This window comes from Papaver somniferum, chromosome 8, assembly GCF_003573695.1.
Source record: "Papaver somniferum cultivar HN1 chromosome 8, ASM357369v1, whole genome shotgun sequence".
Classification (NCBI taxonomy): domain Eukaryota; kingdom Viridiplantae; phylum Streptophyta; class Magnoliopsida; order Ranunculales; family Papaveraceae; genus Papaver; species Papaver somniferum.
The window spans coordinates 43641578-43661295 of NC_039365.1; the positions used below are offsets into that span (position 1 = coordinate 43641578).

The following is a 19718-nucleotide window of genomic DNA, read 5'->3' on the forward strand; positions in this document are numbered from 1 at the left end:
GCCGATACTATGATTGGAGTTGATACATAGACCGAAGATGATAGTCTTTGCTCTTCCATCCAGTGAGCATGCACAAACTAATTGGTGATTTGAGCATTCCGAAGATGAAGGTGTATTAGGATTTCAACCCCAATTCTCCTGATATGACTTTACTGTGAAGTGCCTTCGTCATGGAATCGATGTTGTTGCGCGGTAGATAGCAGCAACAGTCTTCATTCTGGATATGATTGGTGAAGAGAGGAAGTTCCCCAATCGTGTAGGGGCTTTTGATGTAGAGAGGTTCCGTTTGACGACGTTTCATGGAATCACATCAAGTTGCAATGACTTGTTATGTGGACAACATTTATTTAAATATATTGAATAGATATTTCCAATAAAATCAAGTCCCCGGTGCATCCCTCATTTACTTATCAGAGTTGAAGGAGTCTGTATCATCCATTGATGAATGATGTTGCATCTGCTTCAGAAGTCTTATCATGGGATAGTGAAGGCTTATCGATTATAATTCAGCTATACTTTGATCGTGTCAGTGTTGAGCTAGTGTGTCACGTCGAGATATTGTTCTGAATCTAGAGACGTTATTATCGAAGGTGTACTTTTTGATTGGGAATACAATTCGAAGGCTTCTTATATGCTTGAGCGATGAAGTGTCGAATGTCTTAGGCTTGATCGTCTCGGCCCGTGTATCTTATGTTAATTCGGCATTCCGCTGCGATAGCGGGATTCAACACTTGTGCAGACATCAGAGATTTCTGATACTCGTGGACATTCCTACAAGTCTATGGAGAAATGCCCAAAGTGTTCTTTTCCATGCTTACGTCATCTCTCAGTAGTGAATGTCTCGGTGAGATGCTCGATTTGAAGCGGTGTTAGATTCAACCACTTGGTAAAATATTGCTGGAGTGAGATTACCCACTCATAGCGTCTTGTAATAGCAAAGATGATAGCTGAATTGAGTCCCCATGCTAGAATAACATGTGAGGAAATGAAAGACATAGACATGGAAGGAATGAGACTTGCCTGAATGCGAAACCTCTTGATGAATTTATATGTATCTTTTGCAGGTTATTGTTTCAATCTTGTAAGAGTTCGAATTTCCTCCAAGTGCTCTGATGATGGAACGTCCGCCGAATTTTCTGGATCAGAATTTTCTTTGTTGGAGAGATGTGCAACAAAAGAAGCTTCGTTTGTAGTTATGTTTTCAACATGGGTCCATGCTGTCGCGTCATATCTTGGATCTTCCTGATTATGTAAAACTTGGTATATGTTCAGGTTGAACGTATTTTCACCTTGAGAGTGATGTAGACATAAGCATCTCTGAGTGTTCCTTCATGGAATCTGATTGAGATGGGTGCATGAATAGTTTCTTGTCAACTGATGCCTGTGACTCTGAGGGATTTCAGTGGAATGATGTTGATGGCGGTATCAGCATCGATCAACGTTCTTTCGAATTCATTTCCTCTTGTGGCAAGTAGTCCCCAGTTCGTGCATCTCCTTGTCTGTGGATGAAGGTTCAAGGAGTATTTCTGTGATGGACGGACGTCTGACACAATGTAATTCGGTGTCGCAAACATGTCTTTCCTTTATTCCTTAGACAGATAAAGCAATTTCACAGATATTCTCGATCAATGATTGGACTGCTTCTATGACTGTTTTTTCAGAGAGTGTAAAGGTTTGGGAGAGGATTCTTGTGTACTCCTTCAGTCCCCAGTTGAAGCTATTATGGATCAACCTTCTCTTTGAAGATGTGCTTCAAAATGTTGCAGTTACTTGTTGGATGACTGACATACCTATGGAATGGAAGCAACGTGTATTTTCCATTTGTTCCTCTGTTGGATCTCTTATGACAGGAGGTAGTTTGATCGCACCGTCTTGAATCCAGACTTCCAGTATCTTGGTCACTCCTTCATGAGAAGAGATAAGTTTGAGTTTGTTTGATCATTTCTCCGTTCATTGATGTCGTTCGAGGTTTGTGCATTTCAGGATTGGTTATCATTTCCTTGCGCTTCCGAAGTATCCTGAGATTGGCGAAGTATGATTTTAATGTGGTGCTTCGGCTTTCCTTTTGCTCCCTTCAGCAACAGTGTTCATGGAAGGTTGGAGGTTGTATCGTCTGTTGAAGAGACGCTGAGTATCAGGAGGTTCTCAGTCTAGGTCTTTCTCTTTCCAGTAAAGAATGTGCGGTAGTTGCTGATCGCTTGCCTGCTTCATGAAGTTCTGAAAAAGTATGGAATCGCAGATTCTTCGGCAAGGCTCTGTAGATTGAGATCCTTCTATTGTGTTCATGCTCTCCTAGTGCCTCCATGAATAGACAGACGTGTTCTCGAGCGTTCCCTATCCCGTTGTAGTGTGGACGTTGGGGAAGTGTATCCCTTCGGGAGAGGAATTATTTGAGTAGCAGCAGGATATGAAGGTTGATGATGGTGGACAGATGGTGTCTTGTCTTTTCCTCGATCCTCCATGAAGCGTTCCAGGTCCTCGCGAGTGATGAAGCCTGCGACTTTGAGAGATTTCAGTGGAATATGTTGATAGAAGTGACAGCATCGATCAACATTCTCTCAAATTCATTTCCTTGGAGATTGATTGTGGTAAGCAGTCCCCAATCGTGCATCTCTTTGTATGTAGCCGGAGGCTCAGGAATGCTTGGGGGTGCCAGGAACTCAACATCATAAACTGGAGCATAAGGAGATACCAAATCTTCAATGCGGACGATTTTTTTATTGAGCAAGGCTTTCATACATTGGTGGTACGTCGAGGTAACGACCTTGTTTTCATGGAGCCATGGTCTTCCGAGTATTATGTGATAGTTCGGATCTTTCTCAATCACGTGGAATTTGACAGTATATTGAATTGGTCCTACCTTGAGATCCACATAAACATATCCATATGTGTGACTCTAGCTTCCTTCAAAACCCATCATCAGTATAGGATGATGGATGAACTTGCTTTGTGTAATTTTGGCTTCCTTGAGAGTCTTCATAGTTATGAGATTTTTAGAAGCGCATGTATCGACGAGAGCTCTTCTGAATTCAGTATCTTTGATAGAGGCAATTACGATCAGGGGTCGGTTGTAACTTTCTTCTGCAATGCGGTCTTCCTCAGTGAAAGTAATGTTGTTGATCGAATGTTCAGAAACCATGGACATCTGCTCGACTGATGGTGGAGATACCTGCAAGTCGGATGATATTTGGTTGAGTGCAGCAAATGTGCTGGTTCGCTGGTCTCTGGAGAAATTGAGGATTTCACACAGATTTTCAATTAGATGCGTAACTTCTTGATCCACCGGTTTCTCGTAAGTGGTGAAACTGTTGGTTTGAGGATCGCTGGTTGATGAATCAGTCCCCAGTTCTGGAATCTCCGCAGCGGAGGTACCGCTTAACTCCGATGTCAGCTTGATGAGGAAATCGAGTATGTGGTTCATCGTATCTTTCATCAGATCCATGTTCCTGGTGTGAATCTCTTGGACCCGTGCCAATTCGGCTAGAGTCATGGTTCTTTCACCGACCACGCCGTTGTATGTAGTGCTGGAAGGCGGAATATCACCATTTGAAAGATTTGGGATCGAGTTTGAAGTAGTTGAATTAGTTCTGAGACCAACCATCTTTGCAAAAATGTAAGATTGCAACCGAGAGATTAATCTCCCACTGTGGTCGCCAATATGTAGATAGGGAAAAACGAGCCGCCGGTTTTTTGAGAAAGTGAAGAGTCGAGCGTGCTGTCGAGACTCCTCAGCCGGGAAAAATGTTAATCCTCACACAGATGCACCGCTGCAAAGGAGGTGCTTAGATTCGGGAAATCAATCTGTATGACTCCGGCCTAAACCAAGACAATGGTCGTTCCAGAGTCAATTCGGTCGCAAAGAGGGAGATGAGTTGATCTGTAGGAGGGAATCTGAGAGTTGTGTAGGATCAGTGATGATCAAGGATTGTGTTGAAGGATTCTGCAATATTGTTGAACTGCAGAAGTTGAGTTCTGTGAATAATTTTACGTCGAGTTATTGACGGATAATGATGATAATCGATGATTGTGATCTTCCATTGATCCTTATGTTGATGTCCTCGATTTAGACTTATTTATATTGCAAGAATGATGTACCACTGATCCCTGTAAGTGTGACGGTTTCTTGAGTAAAAGAGTGGGAAAGTGGGAGATCGTGGTAAAGTCAGTTCCATGTCGTGCAGAGACTTGACTGATCGTGCGCCCACTACTTTGCTAACTCCTTCAACCGTTTACACGACTTACGCACATTTCTCATTGTGGATGAATCCACGTGCCGTAGACCGCCAGATCAAAACCCTAAGTAATATCCCCCATTTGTGACGTGATTGAGATTTCACGAATCGTGGAGTCTGCAAGGCAGACGTGTATTAGTTGGTCAGTTTTTGACTAATTTAGACTGTGAGTCTAATTTTGTTGAATCGAGCATACGTGGTGAATGCTCAGTAATTCATGGATTGAACATGTAGTTCTCTGAGATGTCAATGAATTACTGACTAGAGACTGAGCAAGTATTTATCAACTCGACGAATTGTCGAATATTGAGAGTTTGTCGAGCAACTGAGAAAGTATTGCTCAATTCGAAGAATTTGATAATTTTGGTGTGCAACTGAGCTAGTGTTGCTCAATTCACCAAAACACTGAATATTGATAATTTGACGTGCAATTGAGCAAGTGTTGCTCAATTCTACAAACTACTGATGAATTACCGAATATTGATGGTTGGATCAATATTCGAGCAACTGAGCAAGTATTGCTCAATTCAAAGAATTATTTACTGGTGTTGTGACCCAATAAAATATTAATCAAAAATACTGGTGAATTAGCGAATATTATTAATTTGAATGTTGATTGCTGAATTAACATAATTTTGTGTTTGAACTTGCTCAGAATGGTGATTCGTGGAGCGTTTGTTCGAAACCCTAATTTTTGGTCAATCCTTCAACAATTGGTGAATTGCTGAAAATTTCTCATGAGTGGAGAAGGACCGACCACATGAGATGATGAGCGTCCATGTGATGCCCAGTCCTCGAGTGAGCACGCACCAGGGTTCTCAGTTTGAGAGTTGGTGAAAAGAACGATGATTAAATGCAGGTTTCATCATTTATTGAAATATTGCCGGATTCGGCGTTAGGTGACAAACCTAGGTATGAGAGATGAGGACCGACCAAGAGAGCATGGGACCGGCTTTTGTGGTCACGGGACCAGTTGTTGGTCATTTGAAGGATTCTCCAGTTGGTTGGAGAGAGTTCGGGACCAGTATGAGCAATTGAACAAATTAGGTCAGAATTATGAAAACATGTGGGACCGGCTTTGTGCAAGCCCTAGGAATGACTCTGGTCGGTCATGGAGGCATGCACGTGTTGCCGTGGTGTCTGTGTTTCCATACTGAGAGTTTCAGTATTTTCTGATGCGCGTTCGAGCAACATAATGAATTTTCAGAAGAGTTTCATCTTGACTGAGAATTCTCGATTTTTGTTGGAATGAGCATGTATGCGCAATTCATCAATATTTTGAAAATATTAAAATAAAAGTGTTATAATATTTAAAATTTCCGTGAGAGGCTATCCAGTCGTGCGACTATGTTGGCTTTTGGTTTTTCGTGATTTGAGCAATATTTGAGAAAATATGGAGAAATCATGAATTTTGCTCAAACCCAGGAGTTTCATGAATTGAGGAAAATAATAATTATGCAAGATTATAGATTGCAAGGTGTGGGACCGACCATAGCTAGGGCATGGCTGGCCGGCTAGGTTGCCCGGTCCCGCACACCTTTCCCTATTTTATTATTTTTCATGAATCCTTAAAGTTATGGAGAATCCATGGGTTTTTGTTGAAACGGAGGAGTTTCGTGAGATTAGGGAATAATAATTATAAAAAGCTAAGGATTGTGAGGTGTGGGACCGGCCACGGCTTAGGCGTGGCGGCCGGTTAGGTTGCCCGGTCCCGCACACCTCTCTTTATTTTATAATATTATTTCGTGAATCCACCAAGTTATGGAGAACTCACGAGTTTTGCAAAAACAAGGAAAGTTGCTAAAATCAAGGAGTTTTCGTGAGTTCACAAAATAACAAAAAAATAAGGAAAATAATGGGAGAGGTACGGACCGACCATGGCTAGGGAATGGTCGGCCGGCCGGCTGGTGGGACCCGGCCTTGGGCGCCTCTTATTATTTTATCGATATTTATTGTTTTCTCCTGTTTTGCGAAGGATTCCTCATTATTTCATATTTTTGGACACTCGTTCGTGCATCCGGGTGCTCAGTCGTGCATCATTGTCGAGTACACTCGCACCATTTTTGTGGGGCTTACTCAGTGATGGTCTAAATGCCTGATTGTTGAGTATTTATTACTAATCTATGAATTCAGTGGAGAATAATTCATGAAGCTGAGTAATAAGATGAGTTGTTATTTATTATCAATCCATAAAATCAGCAGCGGATAGGACAATGGATTCAGAATAATAAAATGATAATTTCATCACCATCTCATGGAATCGCACATTTGACCATTAAATCGGAGTAATGAAATGAGCAGTGATTTTACCATTCCATGGGACCGTGGTGATTCGACCATGAAATCGGAGTAATATCTATTACCATTTCATGAGATCAGCCGTGGATTCGATCATGAAATCGGAGTAATAAAATAAGTGGTGATATTACCATTTCATGAGATCAGCCGAGGATTCGACCATGAAATCAGTGTAACATCTATTACCATTTCATGAGATCAGGCGTGGATTCGATCATGAAATCGGATTAATACATTTATCAATTACCATTTCGATCATGAAATAGGAGTAATGAGATAAGATAGATTATATTCTAGGAATTCAGTGGTGAATATGACCTAGAATTTAATCTCTTGCGTACAGTCAGTAAATCAGCGAGTGTTGTTAATGTCCCGAAGACGTTTTTCCCTCTCAACATTTCATGTATGGAGGACCGCTTGAGTCTATACACGGGTCTCTCTACTTAGTCAGGAACAGTGAGTATCACCGTCCTAAAGACGTTATTTCTCTCAATCTTACGGAGAACCTCCGAATTGTTCTTTTATGTAGAGGAGAATTCCTCCATGTAGTCAGGGAACAGTGAGTGTCACCGGCATCCTAAAGGCGTTAAGCTCTCAATCTTACGGAGAACCGCCCAATTACGTTATTCTACATAGAGTCTATGATGAAATGCCAGGTGTCGAACGCTCCGGAGCATATGCATCATACTTCGTAAAACACGAATCGTCACATGGATCCTTGAAGCTGTGTCAGAAACATGCAGTATCATGATTTTACGGTTTTGACCTTTGTTGAAAATCCACCATCTACATTACCGAACAGATTTGTTGTTCCTTTGCTGTTTGGAATACGAACCAAAGGAATTGTTCCAGGTGCGTGACTTATTGCAAGTTGGAGGCGCAGGGATACAGACAGAACTATGTGAACTATAGGTTTAGTTGCTTGGTCTCAACTATACGAAGTTGGTTTAGATTTTGTATAGCGTCTTAATCCTGAGAGTATTCAATTCCGAACAAGATCCCGGGGTTTTTCTGCATTTGCAGTTTCCTCGTTAAGAAAATCTTGTTGTGTCATTTACTTTTATTTTCCGCAGTTATAATTGTTGTTATTATAATTTAAAGTAAATTACACAAACGTTAATTCCTATTTACTTGATAGCTATCTTATTGTGTTTGGTTAAGTCCAAACCTATTATCAAATAAACATATATACTTCGTTGTTGTATTTTATCGATCTCGTATCCTTAGACGATCACACGAAGTATGAACCGATTAGTTGTATTGTCTCGACTTAGTCCATAAACAATCACTTTCGGAGAAAGGACTTGTAGGTGAAATTTATTTGGATTGAGGTATATTTGGGTACCCTCGTCTTTTCAACGTGTTCAACTCAGCATCGTTGTTGTTGAAGAACTGATTCCATAGCGATAACAACTTTTGAAAAAAAATATTCTCAATCGTCGTTATACAAAAACATAGTATTATTCTTTCTCAAAAATTCAATTGTATCCCAACTCTGAAGTAATACTATGGTGATATGTTTCTCCCCCTTAATCAATACTTACATCTTTTGCATGATAGGTAAAACCTATAGATTGTTGATTGACTCATAATGATCCCTAAACCATATGTATGTAGTATGAAACTACTAAATAATTCTCTCCCTTTTGTCAATAAAATTAACAAAGGTACGAAAATCACGGAATCGTAATTAATACAACCAAAATACATGTCAAGTTTTAAGGAATTTTTGAGATTCCACATTATAACATAGTTAAAATGCAATTCCTCATATTAAATTTTTTAGATGATATCACATAGTAAAAAAATACTTAGCGCTCATCTAGGAGATTTAAGATATAAGCATCCCCTTTCAAATTCTAAAGCCACATACCCCATAAAGATATAACAATTAAGCACAAGTTCATTTAAGAACTCTCCCCCATTTGATGTCATTCCCAAGAGAATAACATGAGCTACCTTGCTTTAAATAAAAAAGGATTTTGCTGGACATTAACAAATCACATGGATTTGTATCCGAAAATCGACTTCGAACAATCTCAACACCAATTACGGAAAAAATATAATTTTGATAGATACGACTCAACATAATAAAATCTTACAGAGTGTGTCAAGCAGTAAAAACATAAAAGTGTGATCACGAGTATATAAATACTACGAGAAAATTCTCAAAGAGTTTGTTCTATTTTCCGTTTAAAAAAATATAATAGATTTGACTTCTGAGCATATATGAAATATCAGTTCGATTCACGAAAATGTAAAGGCACGTATTGTAAGTTCATCTTCCAACAACTCTAAAATTTAAATAAATTCATGCATGATGAAAAACGTTGGAAATAGCTTGTGTAATCACAATTTTTTCTATACCAAACCCTAGTTATCCTTCTCGAAAATAATAATAAATTCTTACAAGAAGTTTCCTAGTATTTAAAAATCTTTGAAGAATTCTTTATCATCTCCAAAATCTTTATCAATAACAGGCACAGGAACATACAGTTCATGAATGAATGTGTTAGTTCCATCAAACCTGGTAGGTTGTTGATTAACAAGAGCTTCTTGTAGTTTGAGAGATTCCTGTAGAATCTTCTTCAGTACCTGCACTTCCTTCCTGGTTTTATTAAGTTCATCAAGAAGATTTTAAAACCTTTTCTGATTAGAGTGATCCGCTCTAGGTTTCTTCTGATTCTTCCTTTTCCTCTTCAGGGATGAGACAAAAGGAAAGGGCATCTCTTCTTCCTTTTTAGTTGGATAAGTATCAACAGCCATTGGAGCATAGTTTCCACGAGAAGATGTTTTGCATGGATCCTTCATGATTCATAAGAACAAAATGGATTTGTGAAACACGAATATATGGCTCAACAGACAAAGTTTCTTGTGAAAGATATATGAGTCTTGAAGAAGAATATATTTACCATGCAGTATTTTGGAACCATAAATGTTCACGTACTAGAATACGTGAAACCTAAAATGAAATAAAAAATTCATTTTTATCCTTCTTTAGATTTTGTAGATCGAAATTATAGTACCATTACTTGAGACATAGATTAAGATGCACAGATAAGATGGAGATCCAAGTAATAATAATCAACCTTGATCCAAATCTATGATCTGATGTAGTTTTCATTTAGAATGACAGCCATGGTCTGATGAATTTGCATTTTCATGTTTTGTATGTGTAGATAATGTTCTGTATGTGTAGATAATGTTCTGTATGTGTATTTTCCAAGTACAAATGAAACAAATTGTTTGTTTTGTCCAATTACGAACTGAAATGTGCTTCTTTGTTCTCTTCCCTTGTTTGTTGTAGTGGTTCTTAACGAGTCGGATTAAGTGCTAATTAATGAATCTGATGAAGAAATTTATTTATATATGCCAGTGAAGTGCTTAAAATGTTTGTATTAGTATGTATTTCTTGTGTGTTGAATATGTGTATTAAACATCTTATATTTCATAACTAAGAAAATATGCAATTGTAAACAAATATGAGGTTGTTTTTACTCATTATATACATATCTGTTACTTATAGAAGATTGACATTATATAAAAATATTTTATCTGTGCGTATAGATTTTTGACCGTATATTTTCCTTTGCAGTCTCCATGGTCAGAAAACATTGCTCACGGGAAGACAGTTCTCAACAGTCTGACTGATGCAGCTGTTGTGCCTGGGCTTCAACAACATCCGCTACAACTCATACTTTAGCAATTATCGATGGGGAAGGTTGGGCTTTCTCCTTGTAGTTGGTTAGATCACACCTCCCATGAAGGGTACAAGTACTATAATAGCATCGTAACAAGTGGAAGCAGGGTAATATTTTCCTTATTATTCTCTCTGCTTTATTATTTTAGTTTTCACATTATTGTTTCCCAATATGGTTTTGCACCTCGAATTTGTGGATAATGATCTCGTTTCTATTAATGTGCATTAATTGTAGTAGGAGAAGTTCATCTTATTTCAACAATGACATCAGTAAAAATTACCTCCTTCCCCGAAACCTCTAGCTCAACAGTCTCAATCACAATCACAACCACGGGTCCCAACAAGACCCTCAGTCACATCAAAGTCAGGTTGTTGCAGCTGTTGGTGGTGATGCATCTGTGGTTCGATCAGATGCATCACCACCAACAGCTGAGACAACCTTCTTTAAATTCACCAGTTAGTGCCTAAGTCGTCAGTTATTAGTTTGTTTTAGTATGATATATGTTGGTATATTGCTTTATAAACACTTTATGATATATTTTTTCATTTCAGTACCAGGGATCTGGTTTCGTTGGTCATCTAAATGCTCAGGTAAATTCTGAGACTTATGGCATCTTGTTGTTGTCCTTGCGTATTTACGAAGTCTAGATCGTTCCAAGTTACATGATTTGGATGTTAGTTGATTGTTCTAAGTATGTTGCGGCATGAGACTGCAGTAATTTGGTTATGCTGAATTACAGGTTTCAGCCAATTCAGGTCTCGGCCCTGCTTGTTTCTACCAGGTATACAATGTTAACTTATTTTATCACTGTATCAGTATGATGAATATATTAGCTAACAACTTCTTGTTTCAATTTGTTTCTCCACCTAAAACCAAAATGGAAAGAGTAGAAGAATGATGGATTGCTTATCTTTATCTTGCTTGAAACTTGCAGGGACTTAAGGCACATGAGTGTACAAGGAAGATAAACCCACAGGTTGACCCTTTAATGTTTTTGTTTATCAAATAATGATTTCCATGGCGTGTACCAAGTAGCTGCTGAGGTTTGTGATGTACTTTCAGGAAGCATATTTTAGAAGAGAAGGGGTTCTTGTGCAATATGCCAGCTAAAGCTTGTGTAATCGATTTTCCTAGTTTACTTCATGATGGTGGTGGTGCTTCCAACAACACCTTCGTCGTTTTGTGTTTGCTTTTTGAGGAACATCGGGAAGAACGCAGTTCCGTGTGCATATGTTGATAGAGCAAAGGCGCCAAATGATGCTGATTATGATGGCAAGATTGATGAATCATAAATGGGGTACTTGGAGATGTTTGAAGAGGTGATATGATTAAGTGGCCAAAATTTTATATGAATTTAGTAACAGAGCGACCAAATTAGATTTGTAAGGTGATAGTAGCAGATTGAATTCGGTTTTAGTGTTCAATATGTGATTTCGGTTTGTGAGTGTTTATTCTTTAAATTGTATGCATACATTCTACTTTGTTTGAATTTTATTTTGGATAATTAATAAAAATTTACTTTCAACTGTTTTAGGATTCTGTTTGGTTTTCAGATTTGATTTTGTTTCATGTCCAAATTTCGTTGAATCAAAATAAGTTTCCGATAGATCAAATCTGAAGTTGGACGAATTTTAGATTCTCAAAATCTGAATCTGTAGGAAGATATTATGACAGAATATTTAACGTATAATAAATGTGATATTAAATGCTTCCCTTATGATATGCATCAACCGTTATTTTATTTTACATATAATAACCGTGGTATTAAATAACATATTTTATAGGTGATTTTAAGTCACAAATTTTAATCATCATACTTAATAACATTCTCTATTTTTTATTTATAAAGAGACACACCAAATAAATAACGGTTTAAATAACAGATGAAAATCGTGATAAACCATGTTTTATAACAGACTGCATTCATCATTTATAGCCCCTTATGGACTAGTGTAAATTTGATCCAAAGCCCTGATGTGCACAGTTCTTATCTCTTTTAAGGGAACATCAGATAAGATGCACCTTTCAACACAATTAGATTGTGTTGAGGTAAGGATTAGATTGCTCACCACTAGATTCCTGCATGGAATTAATAATATCCTTCGATACTAGATTTTACTTTATCCTTAGAATCAATCAAACTTTTAGAAGAAGAATAGTTAACTTTGTGCACCTCATGATTGGACTTTTGAACAAGTTTAAGCATATTTTCCAAACGACTAGCCCTCTGTTGCAGTTTGTTGACATACTTTAGTTTATGTTTGTACTAGAAGCATTGTGTGAGTCTATGACCTTCACTGGTACAATAGGGGCATGTCGCTTTGGAGATAGATTCGGGAACAACTTTAGCATCTAAACACAGGGTACCTGAAACATTAACATAATTTCTTTAGTATACGAAAAATCTATTACATCCTCTAATGATTTTGATGAAGAGTCATCAATTAGATTATCAAAATTGACAAGAGTATTGCTACATCCATCAAAATTGACAATTTCTCCCAAGAGTGCTACACTTGAACCATATTTCTCTTCAGAATAATAATATTTATATGTTTCATCAAGTGTTGCAGCAAGACTCTTGTTGCCAGTGTATTTCTTACGATTTGGAAACTCGTTATCAAAGTGACCGAACCTTTTACACTTGAAGCATTGTGGCATATCCTCACCGTTAGTATCACTAGAATCTTTGTTTTTAACAGATATATGATTGTGTGTCTTAGCTGACATTGGTGGTTTTTCTCTGGAGAATCGTTTATTTCTCTTCCTAAGAAGTTCTTTAAACTGTCTTGTGATCAATGATACTGAGTTATCAAGATCTTCATTTGAAAAATCAGAATCAACAAGAGCATCTCCAGAGTTGTCACCACTTTCGCTTTTAGGAGTTTTAGTGATTTTCAGTGCCTTGAACGCAACATCCTTTCCGGCTTTGGATTGCAGTTCATAATCAAAGATCCTCAACTTTACAACAAGAGCATTCTTGGAAAGAGTTTCAAGGTTATTCCCTTCCATGATGGCATGTTTCTTAGACTCGTATCTTGCTGGTAAAGATCGTAGAATTTTCATCATAATGTCCTTTTGGGGAATGGTCTTCCCTAACGCATAAGATGCATTAACAATTCCAGAATTTTTGATTAAATTCATCAAATGAATCTTCATCAGACATACGAAGATTTTTCCACTCAGAATTTAGGTTTTGAAGCCTAGATTCTATCGCTGAGGTATCTCCTTCAAATACGATTTCTAAGATATCCCAAGCATCTTTATACTTAGTACACGATGTCACATGGTGCTGAAGATCTGGGATTATGGCATGGATAATAGCGTTTAGCACGCCAGAATTATGCTTTGCAGCACTTATCTCGGTTCACGATAAGCTATTAATGGTTTGGCAACAGTGTTTTCGTCTCTAATAATTGTTGGCGCCTCATATTCGATAACTACAAGTTTTCATGTCTCAAAGTCACGGGCATGTAAAACGGAACGCGTAGTTTTGAGAATTCTCCTCAAAAAGGAGCATATACAATTTTCACCATAAGAAATTTGAGCCATCAAATGCTGGCGGTACGTTTATCTAGATTTTCCACATGTCCATATAGTCAGATTGCTTCAAACACGAACTTATTAGGTCTTAGTGTGTTTGCCTACTCTGATACCAATTGAAAACGCGAAGGTACCAAAATATACCATCACTTTTTTCTTAGGCAATTTGTATGGACAAATTCAATCCGACTCTGAGAGTTAAACTCAATCAAGGAATAGTATCTAGAGTTATATATCTCTTTCTTGCGATTAGAACGTTTACATAAACAAATCTGTGAACCTAATCACAAAGAGATAACTTAGATGGTACCAAAGACCAATGTCCAAGAATCAATCAAGTCGTATCTAACAAACTTGGTCGGATGTATCTACTATGATTGATCAGCGCATAACCTGTGATATTTCAATTATAAAGATAAACAACATAATGTGGAAAAAGAAATAACACAGACACCAGAAGTTTTGTTAACGAGGAAACCGCAAATGCAGACAACCCCGAGACCTAGTCCAGATGAAAAGTCAAAGTGTATTAAGCCGCTACATACACTAGCCTACTACCAATTAAATTCGGACTGGAATGTAGTTGAGCCCTAAAAGGTATCCCAACGGTTAAGGTACAACCGCGCTCCTTCCGCCTCTTGTATCCCAGCAGGACTCCGCGCAATTGATTCCCTTAGCTGACGTCACACCAACTAAAAGTTGCTTCAACTCAATTTAACACTTTAAACCAAATATGCCTCTCACATATTAAGCCTATATATGGTTTCTTTTTACAATCAAATAGTTTGATCAAAGGTGTGGAAATCGATAGCAATAGACAAAGTCTAGCTACCCTCAAAATCCGGACTTTTGCAACCCGAAGTGCAGCCTAGATTATTATTCACCTCACAAGTATAAAACTTGTGGAATTAACAAAGTTTGAGATGGAGAGAAATTTGATGATTTCTATCAATCTTGATCAAGTGAGTAGCTCAACAATCGATCAAGATCAGGATACACGAGTTATCAAGGAAAGATAACTGGACCTGGCTCCACGAATCCCTATGAAGTCTTTGTAGTCGCTAAATCCTAAAAGGGTTAGGAAGATGACGACTCTAGATACAATTAGGACACGCCAAAAAGTCGTATCAGGATTCAAAGATCCCAGTTGCTTGAAGTTCCCCTTTTATAGACATTGAAAGCATAGGTTGCTTTAGGTTAAGCTAAGATAGCATTGGAACCAAGCAAACAATTTACACTCCGGTTAGGTGAAACCGTAACCGAACTGTGTACAAAGACTATGTTCAACATGGTTAGCCGAAACTAGTCGGTTTGAACTTAAAAGCTTAATATTCGTGTTCATGAACACATAAGACATAAACTCTGAGTCACAAACATGTGATCCAATAAGTCTAGTATTTTTAGAGAATTAATCAAATGTTAATTATCTCGTACAAATAATTTAAACGCACTTGAAAATATAATCGACATGGTCAGTAGGTGTACAAAGTACAAATACCATTGTTGTTTGTGAGGCTGTTTAGTCACATTACGCGTACTGGTTTGTAAACATTTAACCAAACTGAGCTCCGAAGTTAATAGAACTGTTTAAGTTTGCGTACCGGTTTGGAAACCTTTAGACTGTCACCGGTTCCGGAGTTCACATAAACGAACCGGTTTGTGCACTGGTTTGGAAACACAGTCGAGTTCGGGAACACAAAACTGTTTTGTTTTATTTTGCATACTGGTTTGGAAACTAATCCTGATTCCGTAACCACAGTTCAAAAATGGTTTGCATACAAGTATGCATACCGATCCGGTTCACGAGTCAAACAGATTTTCATATGACATACATAAGAATATGCGTACCACAAATCTGTAAGTCGATATGTATAGCTACTCAACTACGTGTATGAGTACATGTAATACGGGTTCAAACTTATAACAATTTTCCTAATTTATAACATTGTTTTGTATCCGAATCTATAATAGTTCTAGATTTTTCACTAAATCGATTTGAAACATTCCTGTTGGAAAAAATAAAATACATACGGGTGAAAAAACATGTTCCACTTCCTGCAAGCAATAATAATAACCAGTGTAATTAGATTCTTACATATCCTTTTGTACCTCATAGGCTCATAATGATTACAAAACACTTCAGCAGGAAGCTAAGATACACTGTCCTAACTCTGTGTGTTTCTTCTCCTGTCCCCATAATTATTAAAACCCTAATAAAAGAAAATATTCTCTCACCAACTATTCAAATCAACCCCCCCGAAAAATTCTATTTCCGCCTCTCACAGTCTCGCTCTCCTTTTCTTGCTAAAGTACTAAAACCCTAGTAATGGCCTACCTTTAACACCTCAATTTCACAGATTCCTAGATCCATTTTTTTCTATTTGCAAACCCTAAAGATCATCAGTTGCTTCCCATCAAAGGGTTGAATCTGTTTCAGGTATGTAGTTTAGACTCTGGGTTTTGCTTAATTTTATGTTTTTCTGTGTTCTGGTATTTTTATGATTTTGAGGAGAATCTGCATATGGGTTTAAGTTAAGTTCTGTAGGAGGAATTCTAATTGTGATGAGTGATGTTTAATTAGGGTTTTGGCTTTATTTGACAAAGATGCTAGGGTTTCATTTTGAGTTTGGTAACTGGTAACTAGAGATGAAGTAATTAGGGTTTTCATGGTAGTGATCATATAGTGATGGTTCTGAACCAAAACTCTTGGGACTGTCTTATTGTATAAATTTTGTGAATTCTCAGTTAGGAATATTGGCAATGCTGAAAGGTTGTTGGATTGTTCTGAACTAATTTGTGACACCATATATATAACTGCAAGATACTATAAGTTTGTTATGATGAGATAATTAGTTTATGCACTGGTAATCATCTGAAATGTCAATATGAGTTTTTTGACAAAATCTGAAATGTTAATAATATGTTTGTTACACGATTTGGTATACAGCTACTCTTGCTGAATATAATACGCCTTGTTGAATCGATTTGATAGATAAATAGATGAGAGCTCTTTGGAGTGTTTTTAGAAGTATATCGAAACATACTACACCTTGGCGGGATACTCCTTGTATTAAACAACTAAAGACCTCAATTATGTAACTTCCGTCAGTTAATACAATTTCTTTCTTTTGGAATGAGTAAGTGTTGGTGTTGACTGAAATTCATATATATTGACTTGGCTAGAAAGAAAGAAAAAAAGGAAGGAAGTAAAGGACGCTATGAACCTCTCGTCTCTCAGGGTCGACTCTAGCCCTCTTACGGTTCCTAAAGGGAGATCGTATGGCAGAAACTTCAGTGATGAAAGGCCTCTTCTTCATCTTCCCTATGAATCTAGAATCTCACCAAAAGCTTTAAGCGTCTCTTCTCCTAAGGTTGTGACTGCAGACGAGGTTAGTCGACTCGGTTCGTTGAGCCAAGTTTCAGGTGTGTTGGGTTGTCAATGGGGTGATGAAGGGAAGGGGAAGTTGGTTGATATCTTGGCCAAGCATTTTGACATTGTTGCTCGTTGTCAGGTATACAGGAACTACCCCCTCAGCTTCTGTTGTCTTTAACTTAGATTGGTTCTATCTATTATTTGATGTGTTTGTTTAGTTTATTGCGGTAGTTTTATTTATTGTCTTATTTGTAGGGTGGAGCAAATGCGGGTCACACCATCTACAATGCCGAAGGGAAGAAGTTCGCTCTTCACCTTGTTCCATCAGGAATCCTTAACGAAGAAACCCTTTGCCTTATCGGTAACGGAGTTGTGGTGCATCTTCCTGGACTTTTTAAAGAAATCGATGGTCTTGAGTCTAATGGGGTCTCTTGTAAAGGAAGGATATTGGTGTCTGATCGTGCTCATTTGTTGTTTGATTTCCATCAAACTGTAGATGGGCTCAGAGAAGCTGAACTTGCTAAGTCGTTTATAGGGACAACAAAGAGAGGAATTGGACCTTGTTACTCTAGCAAGGCTATTCGAAATGGCATAAGAGTATGCGACCTCAGGCACATGGATACTTTCCGTGACAAGCTGGATGTATTATTGTCTGACGCAGCTTCCCGTTTCAAAGGATTTAACTATAGCAAGGACATGCTAAATGAAGAAGTTGAACAGTACAAGAGGTTTGCCGACAGATTGGGACCCTTCATTGCTGATACTGTTCATGTTGTGAATGATTCCATAGCACAGAAAAAGAAAATATTGGTTGAAGGCGGTCAGGCAACCATGTTGGATATTGATTTTGGAACATACCCATTTGTCACTTCATCTAGCCCGTCAGCTGGTGGTATATGCACCGGACTTGGTATTGCTCCAAGAGTCTTGGGTGATCTAGTTGGAGTTGTAAGTGACTATTCCCTTTTAATTCACTTTGGATTATCAAACTTCGTACTGCACATCGTAGCTCCTTCATACTGGCATTACCTTTCTTTTGTGCTTTTTTTGAACTTGCAAACTTCTTGTGCAGGTGAAGGCTTACACTACAAGGGTTGGATCTGGTCCTTTCCCAACGGAGTTATTATGTGAAGCTGGAGAAGACCTTAGGAAAGCTGGGCATGAATTCGGTACTACTACTGGTCGGCCTCGAAGATGTGGTTGGCTCGATATTGTAGCACTAAAATTTTGTTGTCAAATTAATGGGTTCTCTTCTCTCAATCTTACTAAGCTCGATGTCCTGTCAAGTCTCCAAGAAATTAAGCTAGGAATATCCTACAAAATCGACGGGATACCAATCAAATCTTTCCCTGCAGACCTTTCTGTGCTGGAGCAAGTACAGGTGAATATGTGCAAACTCATTAGAAATGATACATGAACATAATCAGATGCATTTAGGTGTATTCTCTAATACTATTCTAACATTGGTTCACATATGGTTTTAGGTTGAATATGAGGTGTTACCTGGGTGGCAGACTGATATTTCTAAAATTAGAAATTATGAGGAACTTCCGCTGGCTGCACGAAGATATGTGGAAAGAATAGAGGAGCTAGCAGGTGTTCCTATTCACTACATTGGTGTAGGACCTCAAAGAGATGCCCTAATTTACAAGTAAGATTAAAATGTCAGAGTGAATTAAGTGACTTAATGTGATATCTTTCTCCCATTTCCCCACAAAAAGTGGTATGCCCTTTTGTTTCGTAAGGAATTGTCGTGATCATTTAAGTTCAACCATTTTGTGTTATGGATATATAATTGCAGTCCAGGTTCTATTTATGGAAGCTCACGGTTCTATATAATTGAGAACACAATTTAACTCCCCAAGTACTAGAAATAGTTTTTTTGTGTTCAAATCAAATACTGTATGCATTTGCTAGCTTTCTCAACAGGTACATAAGTAGGCGTAGGCTCGACAAATGGGTCACCTAAGCTAGACATTTGATTCCTAATAATCAGATGGGTGATTGTGAAATTCTTTTATGATATTTGCTTCTAAATAATCACTTTATATAATTGAGTAAATGCCATAGACCGTGACCCTTTTTTCAGAAAAAAGGATGGCCGGTTAGGGCAGAGAAATCATTTTAGTCTGGTTTTAAGTTGCAATAATAAGATGCAATTCATACCGGACCCAAAGATATATTATTTGCTTGCTTTTTTTGTTGTCCGACATAGGATCCTTTGAAAGATGAGGACAACTGAATTTGGAGTGTTATTGGATTGGTGAAGCTCGATGTGGTTTCAGATTTTCTTACAAATTTTGAAGGATCGGATTTCCCTTAGCTCACAGGCGCCACACAAATTTTGTTATAGCTTATAAGAGTTGCACAAACATCTAAGCTATGAAGTTGTGGATGGAAATTGTCAAGTACTATTCAAAATATTATAAAGTGTACCATAATACTTAACCGACCAATAAAAAGACAGAGATATCTCAGAGATGGAACATACCCTATCATACTTCCTTACAAATACCCTACTTCATTTCTCAATCCAACATAAATGGCTACTTCAATCACGGCTTTTTCTTC

General features: G+C 37.9%; 1 protein-coding gene across 2 annotated transcripts; it reads left to right on the forward strand.

Annotated features, from left to right (window-relative positions):
- Positions 1-15939: 15939 nt before the first annotated feature.
- LOC113306816 (adenylosuccinate synthetase 2, chloroplastic-like) lies at positions 15940-19011 on the forward strand. 2 transcript variants are annotated; one of them, XM_026555733.1, is made up of 5 exons: positions 15940-16211; positions 16962-17286; positions 17403-18095; positions 18220-18528; positions 18632-19011. In XM_026555733.1, exons 2-5 carry the CDS (start codon positions 16993-16995, stop codon positions 18800-18802), a joined length of 1467 nt encoding a protein of 488 aa, XP_026411518.1. In that variant the 5' UTR covers positions 15940-16211; positions 16962-16992; the 3' UTR covers positions 18803-19011. The 2 variants fall into 2 exon arrangements, with proteins under 2 accessions (XP_026411518.1, XP_026411517.1); XM_026555732.1 differs by having other exon boundaries at positions 15941-16211; positions 16958-17286.
- The last annotated feature ends 707 nt before the right edge of the window (positions 19012-19718 follow it).